The sequence below is a fragment of the Adiantum capillus-veneris genome, chromosome 29 (assembly GCF_014529385.1).
Source record: "Adiantum capillus-veneris isolate H3 chromosome 29, ASM1452938v2, whole genome shotgun sequence".
Taxonomy (NCBI): Eukaryota; Viridiplantae; Streptophyta; class Polypodiopsida; order Polypodiales; family Pteridaceae; genus Adiantum; species Adiantum capillus-veneris.
In genome coordinates, this window is record NC_140959.1 from 111,374,453 (window position 1) to 111,396,796 (window position 22,344).

General features: G+C 42.4%; 1 protein-coding gene across 1 annotated transcript; it reads right to left on the reverse strand.

Annotated features, from left to right (window-relative positions):
- Positions 1–12,839: 12,839 nt before the first annotated feature.
- LOC147419760 (11S globulin seed storage protein Ana o 2.0101-like) lies at positions 12,840–15,108 on the reverse strand. The gene is made up of 5 exons (XM_086505992.1): positions 14,704–15,108; positions 14,419–14,615; positions 13,866–14,258; positions 13,527–13,744; positions 12,840–13,400 (listed from the first exon to the last, which is right to left on the reverse strand). Exons 1-5 carry the CDS (start codon positions 15,068–15,070, stop codon positions 13,007–13,009), a joined length of 1,569 nt encoding a protein of 522 aa, XP_086362118.1. The 5' UTR covers positions 15,071–15,108; the 3' UTR covers positions 12,840–13,006.
- Positions 15,109–22,344: the final 7,236 nt, after the last annotated feature.

The window sequence follows — 22,344 nt, forward strand, 5'->3', positions numbered from 1 at the left end:
TCCAAGGAGGAGACTATTTAGATGCAAAGTTACAATATCATTCCTTGCAAAAGACTATCATTTTAACAATATAATTACTTGTAAATTTACTTTAAATCTCCTTATAAATTTACTTTCAATCTCCTTGCAAAACATTCATTTTCACAATATAATACCTTGTAAAGTTACAACATATGTTCCTCTAGCATTGCAACATCACGATTAACACTTTATCTCCCCTTTGCCACACAATCATTTTTCGCATCTATAACTCCTAAGGCAAGTTTCCCTTTAACTATTCTAACATTTGTCTGAGATCAAACTTGAGCTTGAAATTTTTTCACTCTTCTATGTAGACTTCCATGTGACCATGATCCTATAACATGACATCTAGAAACCATTGGCATGGACCATCATTATTAGAATCTTCATCACCCGCCTTTAAGCCATGTTAATAAAACTTTGTTGCTTCAGCTCTTTTGACTCAACTTATAATTAAAACTTTCAAATAGGGCAAAATGACAAAATTTTAACGTCACAGATGAGTCCGAAATGCCCAAAAACCCCGAAAACGACTAGCTATATGCCTCGTTCTGACACCTGGAGAGGTCAGTATGGCCAAAAAAGGCCTCCAGAGGTACTATCCCGTACGGTGCAAGGAGAGGGGTAGCCAGACTCCCTCGCACCGTACGAGATAGTGCCTCCGGAGGCCTTTTTTGGCCATACCGACCTCTCCGGGTGTCAGAACGAGGCATACACTACAAGAGGCTATTCATATTAGCGACGCTCACACAACGACACTCAAAAAAAAAAATCCCGGCGTCGCTATGAGCGTCGCAAATTTACAAAGAAATTTGCGACGCTCATAGCGACGCCGGCTGGGCTAAAAAAATAACCGAGCGCGCCCAAAAACTCAGATCTCAGATCTGAGTTTTTCGGCACCCTCAAACAAGGAGCAGGTAACGCTCTTCCTCTCTCTCTCTCTCTCTCTCTCTCTCTCTCTCTCTTTTTCTTCTCCACACACACACACACACACATACACACACACACACACACACACACACACATGAGGAGAGGAAGGAGAGCCAGGTATGCTCCTTCCCTCTCTTCATTCTCATGTTCCCTTCCCCTCTTTCTCTCTCCCTCTCTCTCTCTCTCACACACACACACATACACACACACACATAGTGTTTTTGAGAGAGAGAGAGAGAGAGAGAGAGAGAGAGAGAGTACAAACATAAACAAAAACGCACACACACATACATAAACAAAGAATGCACACACACATTGAGAGAGGAAAAGAGAGAGAGAGAGCATGCATAAACAAAAAACGCACGCATTGAAAGAGGAAAAGAGAGAGAGAACACGCATAAACAAAAAACGCACACATTGAGAGAGGAAAAGAGAGAGAAAACATGCATACGATCCAAAAAAACGCACACACATTGAGAAAGAAAGAGAGAGAAACTAATTTAACGTCGTAGGAAACCAATTAAAATTAAAAGACCTAAAGATCTAGTCGACGAGGAGTTGAACTCAAGACCTATTATTCAAGAGGGAAATGGCATAATCAATCTATCATACTTGGCATGGGTGATAGAAAGGTTATACCATTTATCTCTTTTTATTGGCACACACATCCACACACGCGCACACACACAAGAAGAAGAGAGTTATAACGTCGTAGGAAACTATCCTAAAAGACGTTAAAGATTAGGTTAGATGTAGACTTAGGTTAAATTAGATTTAGGTTTATTTAAGATAAATTAGATTAGATTTAGGTTTATTAGGTTAAATTAGATTTAGGTTTATTTAAGTTAAATTAGATTAGATTTAGGTTTATTTTTAACAAGATTTACGTTTATTTACGCTAGATTTAGATTTACGTTATATTAGATTAGATTTAGGTCTCCATAGACTGCGATGCTTGCATGAAGCGGGTGAAGAAAGCCCTCAATGGAATATAGGGTATTGCTGCCTTCACTCATGGTGGGCTCCGTCGATCCAAAAGTACTGGTGAAATGTCTTCAGAAGATAGGGAAGAAGGTGGATCTTCAGGGCGGCAAGAGTCACTACATCCCCGACACAATGACCATCTAGACAACCTCTAGTCATTCAACAGCAACTTCAAAGTTAGTAACAAGAGCAAGAACGGTCTAAAGGGCCAATTGCTGTCGTCAGATGTGGATGGAGATGAGGCAGCGTCACCGCCGGAAGTTAACTCTCACATCTTTAGTGATGAGAATGCAAACTCTTGCCGAGTTATGTGAAAAATTATGTGTTAAATTAGTTTTAAGGTTCTTATAATCCCTGTTAGTTTAGTTCTTTGTTTTTAATATAACATAATTTATGCTAGATTTAGATTTATGTTATATTAGATTAGACTTAGGTTTATTTAGGTTTACCCACACACACACACACACACACACACACACACACACACACACACACACACACACACACACACACACACACACACACAAGAAGAAGAGAGTTTTAACGTCGTAGGAAACTATCCCAAAAGACGTTAAAGATTAGGTTAGATGTAGACTTACGTTAAATTAGATTTAGGTTTATTTTTAGTTAGATTTACGTTTATTTAGATTTACGCTTATTTACGTTAGATCGAGTCCACGCAAGAATTACTTACGGTTTAGGGTTTAGAGTTAGACGAATAGTGAAAAGATCTACTGTGAAAAGATGTTAAGATGCTGTGAAGTGCTACAGCTAGAGAAGAGGCAAAGGGGTTTTGTCCACTACATGCAGTATCATGTAGACGTGGGTGTGTAGATTTCTTGTACCCACAAATATAGGTATTGACCAATAAAGACGAGATTATAACCCGGTGGTTCTGATCTCTGTGCACCTCTAGACCGAGGTGTGCGGGGATTGGACATGACTAGAGAATGTGTCAGAGGTAAAGAGAGAGAGAGAGAGAGAGAGAGAGAGATAAGACGAAGAATGCCAATAGAATATTAAATTTGTTGTCCAGGTTATAAGATTTTTATCCTCATTATGAGTAGTGACGAGGATGTGGGACCGTCCAACCGAAACACCTATCTCTCAACGAGGGTCTTATGTCCTTGTAATCAATGCAAGCATGCTGTGCGACGGACAAGACATGTTTCTTTGCAGCACGTTCGCGAATTTGGTGAGTTCGATCCATCTATTATAGATCGAGTTGTTGACAATTATAACTCGTCGGACTCTGACGCTGGCCAACAAGCAGCAATCTTGCAACCCAATAGACGTGTTCGCAGGCGCTTTGGTCAAGCAGCATATGTGAGGCCACAAGATGTAGCCTCTGACAGCTCGGGGGATGATCAAGTAGAGCACATTCCCAACGAGGCAATGTTTGAGATCGAGATTGATGAAATGATCGAGACGATCATGGATTCAGAAAGGCTTATCTATGATGATATGAAAAGTGAAGCCGATACGCCATTGTATAATGGAGCACGTATGTCTAGATTGAAAGCACTCCTGGTTCTTCTCAACATGCAGACAAAGTTTGGATGGAGTGACACTAGCATCACAGCGCTTTTCAGGTGATCTATTACAATTAGTTTACTTTAATAAAACTCTAAATGTATAATGATCTGATAGATTTTTACACGACTGTATCGTATTTTTATGTTGTGTAGATTGCTTAAAGAGCACATACTACCAGCTGACAATGTGATGCCAGATTCCCGAGATGAAGCAAGAAAGATTTTGCGAAACTTGGGGATGGATTACAATTCTATCCACACTTGTCCTAATGACTGCATTCTTTTCATAGGGGAATACATAGACATGGAGAAGTGTCCGAAATGTGATTCCAAAAGATATCGAGTAGATCTCCACGGGACAAAAATTCCACAAAAGGTTTTGCGACATTTTCCTCTACTTCCTTGCATCAAGCATTTCTTCGAATGTAAGTCCATGGCCGCCCTAGCATCATGGCATGAGGAGAATAAATCTTCGGATGGTGTGCTACGAATTCCTGCAGATTGCGCAGCCTGGAAACATATAGATGGAACATGGTCGGATTTTGCCAGGGAAGCTCGAAATTTGCACTTAGGCCTGGCTATGGATGGCGTAAATCCATTTGGTCAAAGATCAACATCTTACAGTGTATGGCCCGTTGTCATCGTCAACTACAACATTCCGCCGTGGTTGACTACGAAGAAGGGGCACCTATGGCTAAGCTTGATTGTGCTAGGGCGATATAAAGTGGGGAATATGGATGTGTATCTTCGTCCACTATTGGAGGAGCTACAACAGTTGTGGATTGGCATAGAGGTGGTGGATATGAGCCGACACACAGGACGACGGAATGCTTTGATCAGAGGCATTCTAATGTGGACCATGCATGACTATCCCAGGCTAACAGAATGCTCAGGTGATCTATCGACACTCCTCACTCAAACACTGTAAATCTTGTTTTTTCCCATAGTTGATCTATTATCATGTGTATACATGCAGGGCTTCAAACAAGCGGATACAGAGCATGTGTCACATGTGGACCTAGACTGAATGCACGTAGGGCACCCTCACTGAAGAAGCAAATCTACGAAGGTCATCAAGCGTATCTTCCAGAGAATCATGTGTTACGCGACGGCTTTTTGGGAAGAGAGCCACCAAGGATGTCTGCACAAGCATGGTTAGAGCAGAAGGAGATGTGCGATGACGGATTGCCTCCAGGGATGAAGAGACTATCTCTATGGTACGAGTTACCATACTGGCACCGACTCATGATCAATCACTTGCTCGATCCAATGCACATATTCAAGAATGTGGGTAATCTACTATGGGACCATCTGACCGGCAAGAAAGATACTTTGGGAGCCAGAGTTGACCTTAGAAATGTGGATCGTATGGAGCAATATTGGCCGCAAACAGCGTCTGATGGATCGATAAAACTCCCTAAAGCACCATGGATTTTCACAGGAGCCCAAGAACGCAAAGTAAAAGAGACTATTCAATCTTTGCGGACCCCCACTGGCGTAATGCACTCGCTCCGAACGTGTTTTACTAAAGAAGGAAAGCTTACCGGTTTGAAGTCACACGATTGGCATAAAATGTGTCAGGTACGTTCATAGTGGACTTTAATATCATTGCATAAAATGTGGACTATAATATCATTGCTGCAGATACTTTACAGTTTATTCTACCGGTTGCCATTGAGGGATGTTTGTCTCTCGACATCCGTAACACAATCTATAAACTTGCAAAGCTGGTGCAATGGATCTCACAAAAGGAGATCAACGTAGAATCCATACCATTCGCCAAACTAAATGCTGCGGAGCTTGTGTGTATGTTTGAGAAACATTTTCCTACTACCATGCTAACCATTCAGGTGCATCTTCTTGTTCACATAGTTGATGAGGTGGAAATAGCTGGCACAGTTCATTCCAGATGGATGTTCTTCTTAGAACGTTTCATGAAAACGCTTAAGGGATATGTGCGTCAAAAGGCACGTCCGGAGGGTAGCATGGCAGAAGGTTGGTTGGTATCAGAGTCCCTAGTGTACATTGGAGAGTGGCTAGACGGATTTGATAAAGCCCGGGACACGCTATGGCGAACCATAGATTATGAGCGCATATCTGGGATTGTCATGTGCAATCTCGGTGTTGAGAAGAAGATGACGGAAGATCTAGAGGCTAAAATCAACCGATTTTGCATGCTTCACAATCCAGTGATGCAAAAGTGGATTTCACAATATGAGGATGCAAAGCAAGAGCGACAAAGGGCACGAATCGAGTGGAGACGGGGAAGACGACCACCGATGCACTATCCGACGGTTCTGAAGAGCCTACCAACCTTCATGAGCTTAAGATGGTTGCACAACCAATTGAAAAGCGCACAACAATGCGGTGACGAAGTGACTGAGGAAGAGTGGGAGTACTCTCGGGGTTGCGCGACCAAGGTAAGTTTGCAATGTACGACTAGCAAGTGACTTTATTTATAAACGTTTGAACGGCCACTCATAATCTTTGTTCGTTGTAGTATAAGTCATACAGAGCAGCATGGTGTAAAGGTCCACATTTTAGGGTGGAACGAATCGACAAAAAGCGTTTTACTCAAGATTATGGAATCATGGCAAAATTTGAACAGTCTAGTCGACGACGTTCCTCTGATGCAGATCCTGTGGTGGCGGAACTCACTTACTTCGGCACGCTGCAAGAGATTTTGAGGATCGATTACAGAGGATTTTTTGTCGACTTGTTCGACGTGCAATGGTTCAAGATAATCATGGAGGGTCGCAACGCTACTATGCGTAGAGGAGAGTCTGGTTTTCTTGAGGTGGATTCTACTAAGAAATGGACTGACCTAAGAGACACTTTCGTACTACCCGAGCATTGTGAACAAGTAAGTATGTAAATAGTTAACATCCCCCTTTTACAAGTTATGTGCTTGAAAGCTCTCATGTAAGTTATGTGGCTCTGGCAGGTAATATTTCATCCTACAAAGTCTACATCAAACTGGTGGTACGTCATAGAGGTAGCCCCTCGTAGTGCAAGGACGTATGAAGGCTACCATGTGCCAATCACAACGGCATCAATGGAGGAGATCAGAGAAGATGCTCAATCAGAAGCCGCTGCGGTGGTGCGAGACGAGCATCAAGATGCTACTACTCTATATGGGGTGCATGCATAGGATCTACAAAATGAAACAGAGGATATGTGTTTAAACGGAGAGCTCTATATAGATATAGGAAGTTATGCTGAGTTATGCGAGGATGAGAGAGAGATCTCTTAAAGCCACAAATATTGTATTTGAACAATTTTGCTCCGTGTTGTAAAAGCTCTGGCTCTCTAAGTACCTTCCATGGTGTATAACGCTCTTTTCTACTCGCGCTCGCATCTTTTGATTGAAAATTCTGAGTTTTCGATTTGCCTCTTCTATCACTCAATTCATTGAGTCATTGTATTTATATGCGTCATTACGTCATTGTATTTAATGGTCTTTGCGTCATTGTCTACTCTATTCATTCAATATTAAGTTTAAATATTCGTGTGTTTAATGCAGGTATGGATGATGAGGAGTTTCTTTCTTCTTTGTCACCGCAGCAGAGACAGTGGTACGTGGAGCGTCATCGCTCTGGCGCATCATCGCGCGTTCCTACTCCATCCGCATCTCCCTCTCTTTCGGAGCATTCGGCGCGCTCCGAAGCTTCGGCGTCGACGAGACGAGCTTCACACTTGTCTAGACACCGGCGCTCTAGTGGTGGCGGTGGCGGTTGTTGTGGGGATTCCGCCACCGATGCCTCCACACCGCCTCGTGTTCGACGAGGCTCTTTACCCTCCCCTTCTTTGCCCGCCCCCACACCAGCCACAGCATCGCCATCTACGCCAGGTTTTGCACGGCTGACTGTTCCTAGAAGCTACACACCTCTTCCTACTCCGCCAGGAGCCACCCCACTCGACACTCCTCGCTTCGGGGCCCAGACGCCGGTGGAGACATGTGACGTCCGTACCCCCATCGACACGCCACTAGAGACCCCTGTCGGGACACGTAGGTTCACGCATCACCGGCCAGAGGGCTTGTCTTACTCCGTCGACTTCAGCGGCGGCATCATCATGGATGATGACGGCAAGAAGGTGATCTCGCGCATGCGTGGTCTTTGCTCTCAGCTGTTTAGACACTACATACTAAACAAATGGAGTGAAGTACCAAGTGATTTAAAAAACAGAGTCATCAGCATACTTCATGATGAGTTTCCCGTTCCAACACGGGATCAGCGCTTCAATGAAGACCTGATGAAGATTCAAATGCGCGAATACTGCAAACACAAGCATTCCGAAGTGCAAAAAGAAATCAAGAATGGGTGGAACAGGCCAGATTGGCTGGCCAAAGAAGATTGGAAGAATGCGAAGAAAGCAGCGCGCGAGAATCCCGACAAGTGGAAGCAACAAAAGGATGCAGCCAGAGCGCGAGTAGAGGCAGGGAGCTCGCACCACTTGGGGAGCGGTGGATGGGCATCATTTGAGGCCGATTTTGTAAGTGTTTTCGCATTGCTCTTTACGTTTGATAGTTTAGGGTTTATGAGTTTTTTAATTCTAACATAATGAAATCTTTGTATGTTTTGACAGTGGTCGATGACATGACGTGATCCCACACCGTACGAGCGCGAGTACGCAGGCAGGAAGGGCTTAAACGCCCTGATGGACATTCTCAGTTCTCGCGGCGGCATGGTTAGTATTAGCGTTTACTCTTTTCTATTTTTTGTATTGTTTTATAAATGTCGTTATATGTTTATACTTACTGAAAGTTGTCTTATTGTCTTTTTTTGCAGAATCCGACAGATACGCCGCTTGGACGCGATGAGACGTCTGACTAGACGACGTCAGTTTAACCGTAGCTAGATAGCATTAGTTTAGGGTTTCTCATAGCTTATGTATCATGAGACGGATTTTATACATCTTTTTGAACCATGTATATTATTACATTTGTCACCGCAGTTCCTTTTGCCAATCAATTCTTTATGCCTATGATATTGTACAATTGTCATTATTACATTTGCCAATCAATTCATTTTGCCTATGATGTGTACAATTGTCAATTTTGCAAACAATGCGTCTTGTGGGTGACTATTTTAGGTATATTATCTACCCTTGCACTTTTTTTAAAAAGTGAATCAAGTACAATATGGTTGATGGGTGGCAGAGCATTCAATGCCCTGCCACCAAAAAAAAATTCTCTCGAGCGTCGCTATAACCGTCGCTATTTATGGCTCTGTAGCGTCGCTATGAGCGTCGCTATAGTCTTCTGTGTGAACGTCGCTATAACCGTCGCTATGAGCGTCGCTATGAGCGTCTCTATATAGCGACGCATATAGCGACGCTCTCGTAGCGACGCTCGTAGCGACGGTTTTAGCGACGCCGGGGGTTATAAAAACCCAGTGTATTTCCGTCGCTAACAACGTCACGAGAGCACACAACCTCTTGTAGTGATATAGCCAGTCGTTTTCGGGGTTTTTGGGCATTTCGGACTCATCTGTGGTATCAAAAGTTTCAAATAATATAGCTTTTAAAAGTTACAAGTGTTATATATTGTAAAAATTTTGTGACTATGCTTGGGTCCAATATGCTTAATAGATCTATATATTAAAAGACATCTATATTAGGCAGGAAAGGTGAATCTGTGAATGCAAATAACCCACATGTCATGATTGGGGTAATGAGATTCTAAAACTAACCCCCTATCTTGGGGTAATGTAGCACCAAATTGGTGTTCCAAAAATGACCCACACAACATGAGGGGGTAGTGAGATTCTAAAAATACTCCCTATCCTGTTGTGCAAGCAAGGCATAGTGTGGCACCAAATAAGCCTTTTGCTAATATCTTGTACATATAAGAAAAACCAATGGAATCCAAATAATAAGGTCACTCAATATTTTTTTGCATGGTGTGTGCATGCAACCAGAACGACGCGATGAGGGAGTGACAAGCTGTATGATGCCCTCTTCGCGCGGTCTGGGTAGGAGAAAAAATAATGCAACATGGCGAGTGTCAAAGTGTTTTAGTGCTTTTGCACATGGTTTAGAAAAATAAGTCCAAATAATCAGGTCACTCAAGATTTTTTTGATGGTGTTTGCATGGAACCAGAATGACGCGATGAGGGGGGTAGTGACAACCTGCATGATGCCCTCTTCGCGCGGTGTGGGCAAGAGCTAAAATGGAACTAGAACGACACGATGAGGGGGGTAGTGACAACCTGCATGATGCCCTATTCGCGTGGCTCCATGCAAATCCGGTCCTCAACTATTGTCAATAGCTCATTAGGAATTCTCATTAGGAATCTATTCTAATGAAATGCCCACTATTTTCATGCTAATTTCCGCTACACACAAGTTTTTAGGCCATTAAATGTTACAAGTGATGATTGTAGCAGTGATGATGAGGTTGAGTCAGACATAGAAGATGAGGTTGCTTGCACTGACTGGTTGGGTATACTACTGGGTTGCCTCATAAAGGATTGTCTTGAAAATGGTTTGATTAAAGAGATCCAAATTCTTGGTTCTTCCTCAAATCTATGTCTACAATAATTTGTAGATTATACATATTCTTTAAAATAGTCACGAGTGAGGAGTAATCGATGCAGCTTCTCTAGGATTGTCTACAAACTTCTTTTCTAGCAAGTGGATCTTGCATCATCCATACTAAACTTGCCTTTAGAGTTTCAGCAGGATAGACTACTGAAATTCTAATAATAGCTGGATGCCAAAAGATTACGGAAAAATTGTAAGACTTCTAGGCATCTCAATGGTCTTCCATGTATCAATGGCACAAATATGAAATTGGGTTCTTGAGAAATCCAAGATGAAATTTTTTTGTTGGCAGTCTACGCATTATTCATTATACTCTGCTAATTTTTTATATATCCTGTTGGAAACTTGCAAAAAGCGATTTGAATAAGGCAATAGGCCTTGCTATAATATTTTTGTGGGGAGGCAGTAACTTTGCCAATAGAGTCCCCAAAGTTTCCTGGAACATCTCTTCCTCACCCAAAAGTAATGGAGGACTTGGTATACTTCACTTGGAGGATCAAGTGACCAAATTGGCAGCTAAATGGATTTTAAGAGCTGCAACCTCTGATGATTATTAAGCAACGCTAATTAAAAATAATGTGAGTAAGTTCTCCCTGCAGTAGTATAAAGCTTGGAAAGAGCTGGACCCGATGGATCTCATTATTGCACCTACTCCAATCAAACCTATAGGATCTACCCTCATTTGCAGCTTATGGAATGCATGGTTTTCTCTAAAACACAAATGGAAACCATCTTTGGACCTTATGTGTTCTAGAGAATTCTTAGAAGACTCCTTATTGTATGGACATCATGTCAACTCAGATGGGACTGATATCTCTAGAAGGGATCGGGATCATATCATCTTCAAAAAGGGTATTATTAGATGTTGGAAGCATCATGTGTAAGAGACAATTTTTTCTTTCTAAAGAAATTCTTGCTAACCATTTTCAACTCTCTTTTGCTTGCTAATTTTCTAAGCTTCAAGATTCAAAAGTACCAAAAACTTCCGGATATCACCTCATACAATGCTCCTTTTACATTGATGAAAACTTGTGCGCAAATCTACTCTCTAGTTGTCAACTAGGCTCTAAAAGTAAAGCTCAGCTCAAGGTGGGGGCTAAATTGGAGTGCTAGGCAGTGACGACGCAGATTTCAATGTGTGTGGCCCTTCACTATTGCTATCAAACAAAACACTCTCCATAGCTCATCCTTCACCATAGCCTCTAAATAGGCAGTAACGTACTTAGGTTTGGTATTAAATCAGGCATCTGCATGGTTGAATCAATCATCCACCTCTTTTTTCACTACCGAAAGAATGAGCCTTGCTCCGCCAGATCTTTGCAGGAAAATGCACTTCCCTTTACATGGAAAGAGCTCCTACTGGGGGAATGCAAAAATGTGGATATCAATGGTATTCTCTAATGGCCAAATGTTATGTAAACTCCAAAATTTTATGCTTGGAGTCCCATCCTTTCTTTAATGGAAAGATATCCCATGATGAATGTTCCCCTTTATGGATGCCAAAAGTTTATGCTTGGAGTCCATCATGTCTTTGGTAGGAAGATAACCCATGATGAATGTTCCCCTTTATGGATGTGTGTGACTCCCTCCTTACTTTTAGCCGGGGTTTCCCTCCCCCTTCTTGAGGGAAATTTGTACCTTTTATTTTCTTAATTCAACTTTCCACCTTTTCAACCAAAAAAAAAAAAACTTGTGCTACCTCTCGTTCGTCGAGTAGTCCATCAAGTCACCCATTAGTCTTTTGGAGTCTGGATTGGAAAGTCAAGAATGGATATAAGAGATATTGATAGCAAGCAATGGATAAAATGCAAGTTGAAACCTCCGGATAGATAAATGTGCCATCTTGCAAGGTAATTGTCTTTGCAGGTCTCCTAATTTGTGGATGCAACCTTTCAACAAAAAATATGTATTCAATCATGAGATCCTGCATGCTCTTCCATGATGCTTGCTTGCACCACGGCCTGTGCTCGCTCCGGCTTATTTAGTGCGGCCATGCCGTCTTTGTACCCATTACCATCCTCTGGGTCCTAAACATGCTACAGATAATCAAAAACCATTGTGGCCATATGTGCATCTACTGCTCCTCCAACGTCCCACCTCTGCCTTGCCCACACCAACACCAATAAACACCATCGTGATAAGCTGGGACACTACAAAATGCAAAACACATACTCAAGCACACATGCACAGAAGCAATATAAAGCTTGGCTAACGAGTGGGGCTATATATCATGATGGTACAATAGTCACTAGAGCCCCGTCGATATTTGGCACAATACTTGAGCTCTCGGGCTCTATAATTACACTGTGTGATGAGGAAGGTACCCGAGCATGTCAGAAACTTCCATCCTACCATTCCACAGTCTTTTTAAGGTCGCTATTTTGGTCACAATAATATTAATGCCAGGGGAGGCTCCTAGAAAGGGGAGGCTCCTAGAAAGAGTCTGAAAACCTGACTCGGGGAGCTAAGTTCTGAGTAAAAGCATTTATGTACCCTTTTAAGGCTTGAAGGCCCTTTGTTGCTAGCTAGAAACTTTTCTACTAAAAAATGGTAGCTAGCCAAAGTACGATGGATTTAAGATGTGGCATACTCCCGACTCGTATTGCATCGACCAAAGACAATAGTCAAAGGCCCAATGGCTCCTACTGGTAGTAGCCTTGGGGGTGAGATGAGAGACAAGAGGTCAACCAATTGACAACCAATTAGAAAAAATTACTCCTTAAAAAGTAAAGTCTGGTCAGTAGCACAAAAAACATATATTGGAAGTGAAACCCTGTGCATCAAACATTTATGGTACACAAAACACTAAATTGAGACGCAGGCTTGCAAAACTGTCAATGAATTCTCTTATTTTATGTATTTGCTTTGCTGCGCCGCGAGCATGAAATACAAGCAAAAAGTGGCCGGAAGGCCGGAAGGTAAGCTCCTGTTGCAGCTCTTATTTATCGACATCGACACACATGACACCCGACTACTGCTGTCTACATTCTTCATAGCACCTCAAGAGAAGCCAGGGCCCAAGCTGGCAGCTCACGTTGATGCTTCCTTCTCTCTTCCTCCTCGCGCCTCCGCCTCTGCTCCTCCTCCTCCCTCCTGCGCTCTTCTTCACGCCTGCGCCTCTCCTCTTCCTCCTCCGGCCGTCTCCTCCGCTCTTCATCTTCACGTCGTTTCTGCTGCTCTTCGCTCTCCTTTTTGCTTACGCTTTTGTATCTCCCATTGCCCCGGCCACCCCGTCCACCTCTTTTGGAGGGGGGGAAGAAGACCTCCTCATCCCTGCCAAGTTCTCTGAGCTGCTCTTCATCCACATTGAAGGCGGCAGCGGTGACTTGCTTGGGGATACCACGATAGACTGAGTTCTTGCCTGCCAGGAAGGTGGTGCGAGGGCTGCAAAAACATTCAGGATATCAAGCTGGATGCACTAAGTAAATGCATGCATTATCATTGAACACTGTGCAACAACATGATGGCCACGACTACATGGACATGATGTCAGCAATGTTCAAAACAAACCTTGATGATGTAACTAGCTCGATCCATTCCAGTCCTTGGTCCCCTGCAATTTTCACTGAAGGGAAGAACTGAGGAATAACTAGCACAGTGCCCTCGCGCACTTCTTGATCGAACACATTCTCCCCGTCTCCGCTCGCCACTTGCACTCGCCCGTTCCCTCGAATGAAGTAGAAAATTTGGTGCCCATTGCGCACGAACGAAGGCGCCATCATTGCATTCTGATGGAAGCCAGAATTCAACATTAGACTGTCAATTCTTTATTAATCACCGTCTTAATCCTTTTTAAGTATCTAATCGCTTTGTAATTAAAACAAAACTTAAAAGCTATTTAATAATTACCTTCTCCAAGGAAACCTTGACCGCGCTAAATCCAATCTGATGCAAAGCAGGCAGCTTATGGCAATTGACCCTATTGAGAGCTCCACCATTTTTTACGTAGAAGTCCGGAAATTCATCCCTTATGCTGTACTTAAGCTCCTCGAAGTGGAAAGGGCCTGAAGTTTCCTTCAAGGTGTTTCTCTCGTCCTCTTCCTCTCTCCGGCTGCGCCTCTCAGGTATCTGTGGGAAGTGGATCTTTTGCTTCGCTTTCACAATGCCTGCTTCATTTTGGCGCTCAAGGAGAGACTGGATCGTTTGCTCGTCGACGCCCCATGCGGTGGCGAGAGTGTCTTTGCTGAATCCATGAAGCACAGATCCAAACCTGGCCTGCTTGCTACCAGCAAGTCCAAATTGCTGCATACAAAAGTCCACTCTTATCATTTAACAGCACTTTTTCATTGATTCCACTTTTACCAGCAGTAAATAACTAATCATGTTATAATTCATTCACAATATCCAGATCTCATATAGCACTGGCTAATGCCTAAGTGCTCGCACGGGGCTTGCTAATTACATGAAAGCGCCCTGGATTGGCTCCGTAGCTGGTATCGCCTGCGCATAGAACGCGGTGACGCTCATTGCCATCATTATACCACCAGTAAACGGTTCCCTTGGGCAGGGCAACGACATCCCCCCGCTGCACTTTCCGAATGTAAGTTCGCCGATACTCGCTCTCAGCACCAGGGATGACAGCGCCCATTTTACCGGACCCTGCACCGCAAATTACAATTACCATTCCGCAAGAGCTAAGCAAGAGAGACCATTAATCACAAACTACAAAGGTAATATAAAAAAGGACCTTGCAAAACATAAGCAATCTTGTCTGCATCCGAATACTGCGGCACCAGCAACCCATTCTCTTCCAGCTCAAGCTCCGCTATGCCCACATGCGCATTGCGAATGGCATCGATCTCTTCACTCCAAACACGAAGACGTCCCCCCTCTGACTGAAGCTGTTCGCGAGGCCGGCCGAGCTCGATTTGAGGATAGCCACGCTCTTCTTTCTCCTCGCGGCCACGATGACGACGTCTTCCCCTTTCCTCTTCCTCGCGCTCACGAGGCTCCATCTCCCTGCCACCACGACTAACCTCGCAAGAGGCAAAGGAGGTGGTCAAGAGACCAAGGAGCAGAAGAAGACTAAGCACTAGATTCCCTGCGCGCGCCATAGCTACAACTGATCTAGTGGGCACAGCTTCACTCTGCTAGCTATACGCATGAAAGCAGGAGTGCAGTGGTCGCCTTTTATAGTAGCACGCAGCTGGAAGATGAGTTTGGAAACAGCATGCCGTGCGCAGTGTCGATACGCGGCCTCTGCTCTCAATTTGGAAAAGTCCGCTCTTCATGACATGCAACTCTCTTTTTTAAAACTCAAATTTTCCTTTTAATATAATTGTTAAAGTTTTATATGATTTATATTGTGACGTGGTGCCTCTACAAAAGAAGCCCTAACAGCAATATCAAGGGAGGGAAAGTTGGGCGCGATCTACGCCGTCCACGCAAGCAAAAAATTAAATATGGACCGAACGCTTGCGTGGAGCTCTAGAGCGGGCAGGGAGGGCCACGTTGGTAAAAATGTGGTGAGGTGGAGCTACCAAGGTCATGCTGGCAAATTGTCGGATGTTGCACGAGGATTGCAAAAGAGTGGCTCCCAGGTGGCTGTCGAGGGTCACGGGTTGGGGGGCTTGGAGGGTTGCATGCGTAGGAGGGCGGGAGTCTGTGGGAGGGGAAGGGTTTGGTTAATGGAGTTCTATTGCGTGGTAGCTCACGAACCGCGCCCAAATATCGTTGACTTTTGGTCCAAAGAGGATGGTGTCCATTGTGAAGAATCTTGTATAAAACACGGCACCACCGACACTTGGATTCTTCACAATGGACAGTTAATCCAAGTGACGGCGTCGTTAACGAGCTGCCTTGGCTATAGATGATTAAGTTGTACTCAAAGCTTTACTGAAGGTTTATTGATGATTAGGGTGATTGTTGATGCTATATGCGTCTGTTGATCTCTCTCTCACATCTCTCACAGCCAGAGGCCCCGCACCTTCCCGGCTCACCTTTCGAACACATATCCCCCGACAACAGAAGGATGGCAGTATATATCACTATGTATCATAGACTCTATATTTTAGAAACACTATGGATGTCATTTTTGGAAGGAAATATAGGATTGGTTTATGATCTTATAGGTCAACAGCTGGATGAAAGAATCTAACATGGCTAATTTGCACGGCTCATATTCTTCACAATGGACACCACCCTCTAATTTGTCCATTCTGGTTAATTTGCATGCTGTCATTTGGATTAACTAAAAACTAACGATTTTAAGCTCCTTACAAAGATTAAGCGGGCTGTTAACGGCACCATGACTTAACAATAAGATTAACAAATTTTAAGTTGATGGTGATGATGATTGAGATTGAGTTAACTGAGAAAAAGAGCGTTGACGATGATAACGAGTGCGATTGCTCCCTCTGTTCTCCTTTGCTGCTCTTCACTGTGCCTTAATTGCCAAAAAACTCTCCTCTTGCTACCTTCTTTATGTCCTTCCAATGTTGAGAGAGAATAAAAACGAGGTTATGCCCTTCTTTTACCTTCTCTCTTCTTTTAATATGCTCCCTAAATGATGTTAATGCCCTTAAGAACCTCCTGAATGCTCCCTTCAGATCCTCTTTCCCTGCTTACTCTCCTTGAAGCTGAATGTGAGGGAGATCTGGGAGCTTGAGGGTGTGCGAGAGAGACAAGTAAAAAACTTAGTATATCCAACTTCTATGGATCTTGAGCTCCCTAAAAGAGTATATTAGAGCTTAAAGGTTATAATTATGAGGGCAAAAAGCTAAGGGAGATCGGCTATGACTGTGAGAGGAAGATAGGAGAGCATAGGGTTGTGTGAGATTTGGGGAAGAGAGATTTTCTAGCTTGAGAGGGCAACAAAACGAACTATGGTGGGTTCGGCCTACGGGAGAGCACACGGGAGAGAGATAGAGAGCTTTTTAGCAACATATTTTGACTTAGGAATGAAAAGTCTGAGAGAGTTCTTAAATGATGAGCTTATCTTCTTTTTATAGCCTCCCCATTTGCATGCTAATTGGAAATTCTATTTATAGCCAAAATCCCCCCCCCCCCCCCCCCGTTACCACTAGCACTAGCACTAGTGGTTAGCACGGCCAGCGTCTCTTGATGATGTGGCAGCTCGGATGTCGACTCTCCCCATGATTGATGTCGATGATGCTAAAATGGTGCGCCATAGCCTTCTAGTCATAATTCACTTCATGCTTGCGCTCGTCCGAGCCTCGTGCAGGCCGTTGCGAGCTTAAATGCTCCCTCGCTGCTCTGCCTCACGCCATGCCCCATCTTTTCTTCTCTTTGTTCATGTTAAAGCTTTAACCCCCCCATTGGGTAGCCATTTTGTGGCGACATTGGGTAGCCTTTGCCCTCCACATTTTGTTTACATGCCGACCATGGCATTGCCTAGCACAACGTGGTTCTCCAATATGTCGACCAATGCTTTGCCTAGCACAACATTCAAGACACAAAGCTCATCAAGCAACTCTCGCTATTTTCAATCTTCAACATCTTATTGAGTTGGACTCCGTTTGACATGTCGTCAATCCCTATAGCCTTCCTGTACCACATAGAATGCCCACAAATCCTGGCAAGGCTCAAACCACCGATAAAATCAAGCCAAAAATGATCCCAAATCTAGTAAATTATTCTTGACTAAAAAAATAAGCTTTCTTGCTACATAAAAATTGTTTAGGCCAATTATTGGTCTTTTGTTTGTGCTTTTTCTCAAATTTTGACCAAAGTTTACCAGATAATTAGAAACAGAATACGAAAGGACTTCATGTATGGAGTATATACCAGAATATGGGGTTACTTTTGGCCCTAGCATGACTTGATCCCCCTTTACATACTTATGGGCATTACTTAGCATTTATTGGGGATCCATATATATCCAAGGTTGATTTATCTGTGCATGACATAACTCTTTAGCTACACAAACTTGCTTTGTTGACTTGCTTGATTGTTGGTTTGCTAAGTGCATGGTGCTTGGTCCGTTGGTTTAGCCTCTTAAAGATTTTCAACATGCTGCACTTAGAAATCCAAATAAGCTCCTAGGTTTTTTGTGCTTAAACCCTAGGGGATTCACCATGAGAAACGTATCGTACCACGTAAGTGCAAGGGAAGGGGGTTGTTTGGGAGTTTAAATAAGCATATAAGTTATGGGTAACCCCTAATAATTTCTCCTTCGTTACTAAAACATAAGGGAGGGGGGTGGTAATTCTTCAAGGGGGAAATAAGGGGTGTTTGGGGGTAGTGGAAGACATTGATAACATAAATATAGACATACAAATAAGGGTTTTTTAATAGTAAATAAGCTAGCTATTGTTGACATTGAACTACATGTGGTTACCCAATTACATGCCCCTATCAAGAGAATACAAGCCAATACGATCAAGATATTGACTTTAAAAATGTACCTTGTATGGCATCAAGTTTTGTTTTTTAAACTTGAAGGTGAGAAACTATACCAAATCTTATGGATAAGTTAGGGGAATAATAATTTTAGTTCCTACATGCCGTATAATTGTAGAAAGGGGGGTCATTTTTACTTCACATGAGTTGTAAATAGCGGGTTTCGAAGACTCTCCGCTCACAGGTGGCATGTCATTTTCTATAGAGAGTTAATCACTTAAAATAACTGTTTTGGACCCATACATTTGTGATACATGAATGAGTGATCTGTATGGGTGTGTGAGACGGTACTGGAGTCTATGCTAGCTCATGGGATGGGAGTGTTTCTTTTGCATATATCTCATCTTTCCTGACCCAAACCTATTTTGTGCAGAGCTGGTGCTTGGGTATCCATCTTTCTCTTTTGTTTTGTGTTTGTCTTGTCAGATTTCTTGTCATTTTTGATGTGGATGAGGCTGATATCATCTTTAATTGGAGTGCTGCTTTTTGTAGCGACTCTTTGGGAATCCGTTGCATGCTTCCTGTAGACAGGGAGTATTTTCGCTTGTCAATTTTGTATTCCATTGATGAGAATGTTTTCGTTACTTTAGTTAATGGAACCTTTTGACTCTCCATTTTAGTCTGAACTAGTACAAGATCGAGCTGCCAATCTATCTGAACTTTCTTTGCCTTGGCTATCCCAACAATAGGTTGTGTTTGTTTTGATGATCGTCTACCACATAAGAAATGTGAGGATAGACATATTTATTGATTTGAACAAATAAGGTTACTAACCCTAATGTTTTGGTCTGGTGGTCAGTATAGCTTTGGATCTCACGTTGTGTCATTTGGAGCTCTATGTCTTGACCAAGTTGTGTATAAAGCTGAGTGAAATGACATTTCCTTGGGCTCTTGTATCAAGTAGAGCGATATTTTATGCCTGATTGTTGCCAATCTTGACCTTGATCAGTAGATCCACTCTATCTTCTCTGAATTCTTTTATGGAAATAACACTGATCTGCAATGGTCTCCCATGTTTTTGTTGTTGTCATAGAAGCCTTCATTTAGACATTCGCTCTTTAGCTTTTTTTTACTGCTTCTTCAACAATCCGTTTCTTTTCTTTTGTTCATTGTTTTTCATTATGACACTACAAGAGGTTGTGTGCAGTTGTGACGTTTTTAGCGACGGAAAAACTTGGGTTTTTATACTCCTCGACGTTGCTAAGACTGTCGATATGGAAACGTCGCTATGAGCGTTTCTATAAGTGTCACTATATTTGTCGCTATGACCGTCGCTATATAGCGATGCATATAGCAATGACCATAGCGACACTTACAGGGTACCTATAGCGACGTTCATAGCGACGCTGCAGAGCCTTATCTAGCAATGCTTATAGCAATGCTTGAGAGTAAAAAAATTTGGTGGCAATGTTTCAATAATAGAGTAAACCTAAATGAATCCAAGATAAGCCCAGATTCACCTTTGAAAGAAAGTGCAAGCTTAGGTATAGACCCAAAGTAGTCACCCACAAGAAAATATAACCATTAACTCCATCATCCATAGTATTGTTTGCAAAATAAAGATACAAAATGACAAAAGTAAATTGATGAAAGTAAATCAATGACAATTGTACACATCATAGGCAAAATCACTTGATTGTTAAACTTTGCAAATGTAATAGTTACAACACCATTGTCATTATTGAGAAAATATACATGGTTTTCCAATAGTTACAAAAAGACGTATACACGTCATCTCATGATACATGTGCTATGACAAAAGGAAACTAAAGCTATCTAGCTACGACTAGACTTATGTCGTCTAATCAGACGTCTTATCGTGCGGTGTATCTGTCGAATTCTGAAAAAAAAATAAGACAGCTTTTTGTAAGTATAAACAGATAATCTACAAAACAATACAACAAATAAAAAAGAGTAAACCCTAATACTAACCATGCGGCCGTGAGATCTCAGAATGTCCATCAGGGCGTTTAAGACCTTCTTGCCTACGTACTCGTGCTCATACGGTGTGGGGTCACTTCCAGTCATCGACTACACTGTCAAAACATACAAAGAATCCATTATGTTAGAATTTAGAAACCCCTAAACCCTAAACTATCAAACCTAAAGAGCAATGCGAAAACACTTACAACATCACATTTGAAGAGTCACGAGGGGTATTACATTTTGTGTTAAAACTGGATGAGTGTGAGCTTGTTAAAGAGAAAAAGCTAGAGTGTGTTACTATTACTTTAATGAATAGAGCCCTCTCAAAGTGTCCCAGTGATGATCCTTTGTATTTTAGTGTTCAATCAGAATCTAACATATGGTGGCTTGGTGCGTTTGAGGTAATCGAGATTCTCAGGTAAGCTCAAATGTTCACATCTACTTAAGTCTCATTTATTTTGTGTTGCAGGTAAAGAAAGAAGATCATGAGATTCTATATTGGGTGTTCCATCGAACTAATATTCCGGAGGTGATTGATCGATAGACTAACCAGGGAGAGGTACTACGTCTAGATGGAAGGGGAGACTTTAAAGTTCAGTGGCATCTTGCAGGTGACCTCAAAACATTAAAGTACATGTATAATTGTGGAATGGGTGCAATGGCAAAGTCACCGCGTTTGTTCTGCATGGAGCCTGCAAAGGTCATGGACCCAAAGTGGTGGAGAAAAGCTCCAACACATCACATTGAGGATCGTGCTTTTTGACCGGTTTTGAAAATACCACTTGTGAATGTCCACATCTGTACAATGCATGCCCTTTGTATAATTGTGGAGAAATTGGTCTACTTATATATTGGGTTTGTGAATGTTCACATCTGTACAATGCATGCCCTTTGTATAATTGTGGAGAAATTGGTCTACTTATATATCGGGTTTGCTTGGAATATTAAGAACTCAGCAGAGCGACAAGTAGCCCTGCAGTGCTTAGAATTGGTACTGTCGGATATGGGGCTTCATGGTGGCAATGTGAAAATCCAGTGGGATGAAAAGAGATCAACTGCTGAGAAGAATGTCCCATGCAAACCATCCATCGGTGGGGTGAAGGCACGGAGGTTTTTATCTAAACCCCAAGGTACAAGAGATCTGAAGCTAACAAAACATGGAAAAATATATAACACTTTTTATGTTAGCAAGGTAGAGTATCAGAGCTGGAAAAAGCTACATATTGCAGTCAAAGACCAAGAACCAACTACTCGTAACGCGAAGGCTGAGGTTTGGCGATCAATAGACATCCTATTTTTGATGTGCGACAAAGATGACTCGTCACAAGGTGATATGAGCAAGTTCAAGGAGAATCTCAACCTTCTCAAAAAATCATTCAAGACAACATGGACAGACACCCAGATTACTCACTACATGGTATTATCGTGTATTTGATTCTCTTTTATGTGAAACTATGTGAGTGTAAAACATTCTAACTAATTTGTTTTCATATCCAGCACATCATCTTCAATCATTTACCATATTTTATACAAAAGTATGGGAACCCGGCAATATGGAATACCCAAGGGATGGAAAAGTCTCATTACATGGAGAGAAATGCTTATTTCAGGCACACACGACATGGTGGCTCTCGAATCAAGGCTAACAATTTGAGAGAACTATTTGAATGGTTCTATCGTAGAATCATTCATCGAATGCAGGCAAAAGAAGTCTTGGTAAATTCAGCAATAGCACAAGCCATCAGACATTTACAACAACAAAAAGTTAAAAGATCAATGGCATACAACAACTGCGGAGCTCGTGAAAGTCAACGAAGGTGGAGAGAGACAATGGTGTATGTGAACCACAAGTGGAGAAAGATACTCTGAGTGGATGACATTGTACAAAATTTATGTAATACATGATCTTATACAATTGCTACCTGAAGTGTATCAAGATTTTGAAGGTTCAATTTTGTTTTTTGGCACGTCACCCTTGTAACGAATCATGAGATGTTTGCCATACTCTAAAAGTTCATCTGGGTTTTGTCTACCAAGAGCT

Coding starts and splice junctions, on each gene's coding strand:
- LOC147419760 (XM_086505992.1), bottom strand. CDS start 15,070: ATGGCGCGCGCAGGGAATCTAGTGCTTAGTCTTCTTCTGCTCCTTGGT. Junction 14,259..14,418: donor CCAATCCAGGGCGCTTTCAT/GTAATTAGCAAG, acceptor TTTTGTATGCAG/CAATTTGGACTTGCTGGTAG. Junction 13,401..13,526: donor GAGCTAGTTACATCATCAAG/GTTTGTTTTGAA, acceptor ATGTTTTTGCAG/CCCTCGCACCACCTTCCTGG.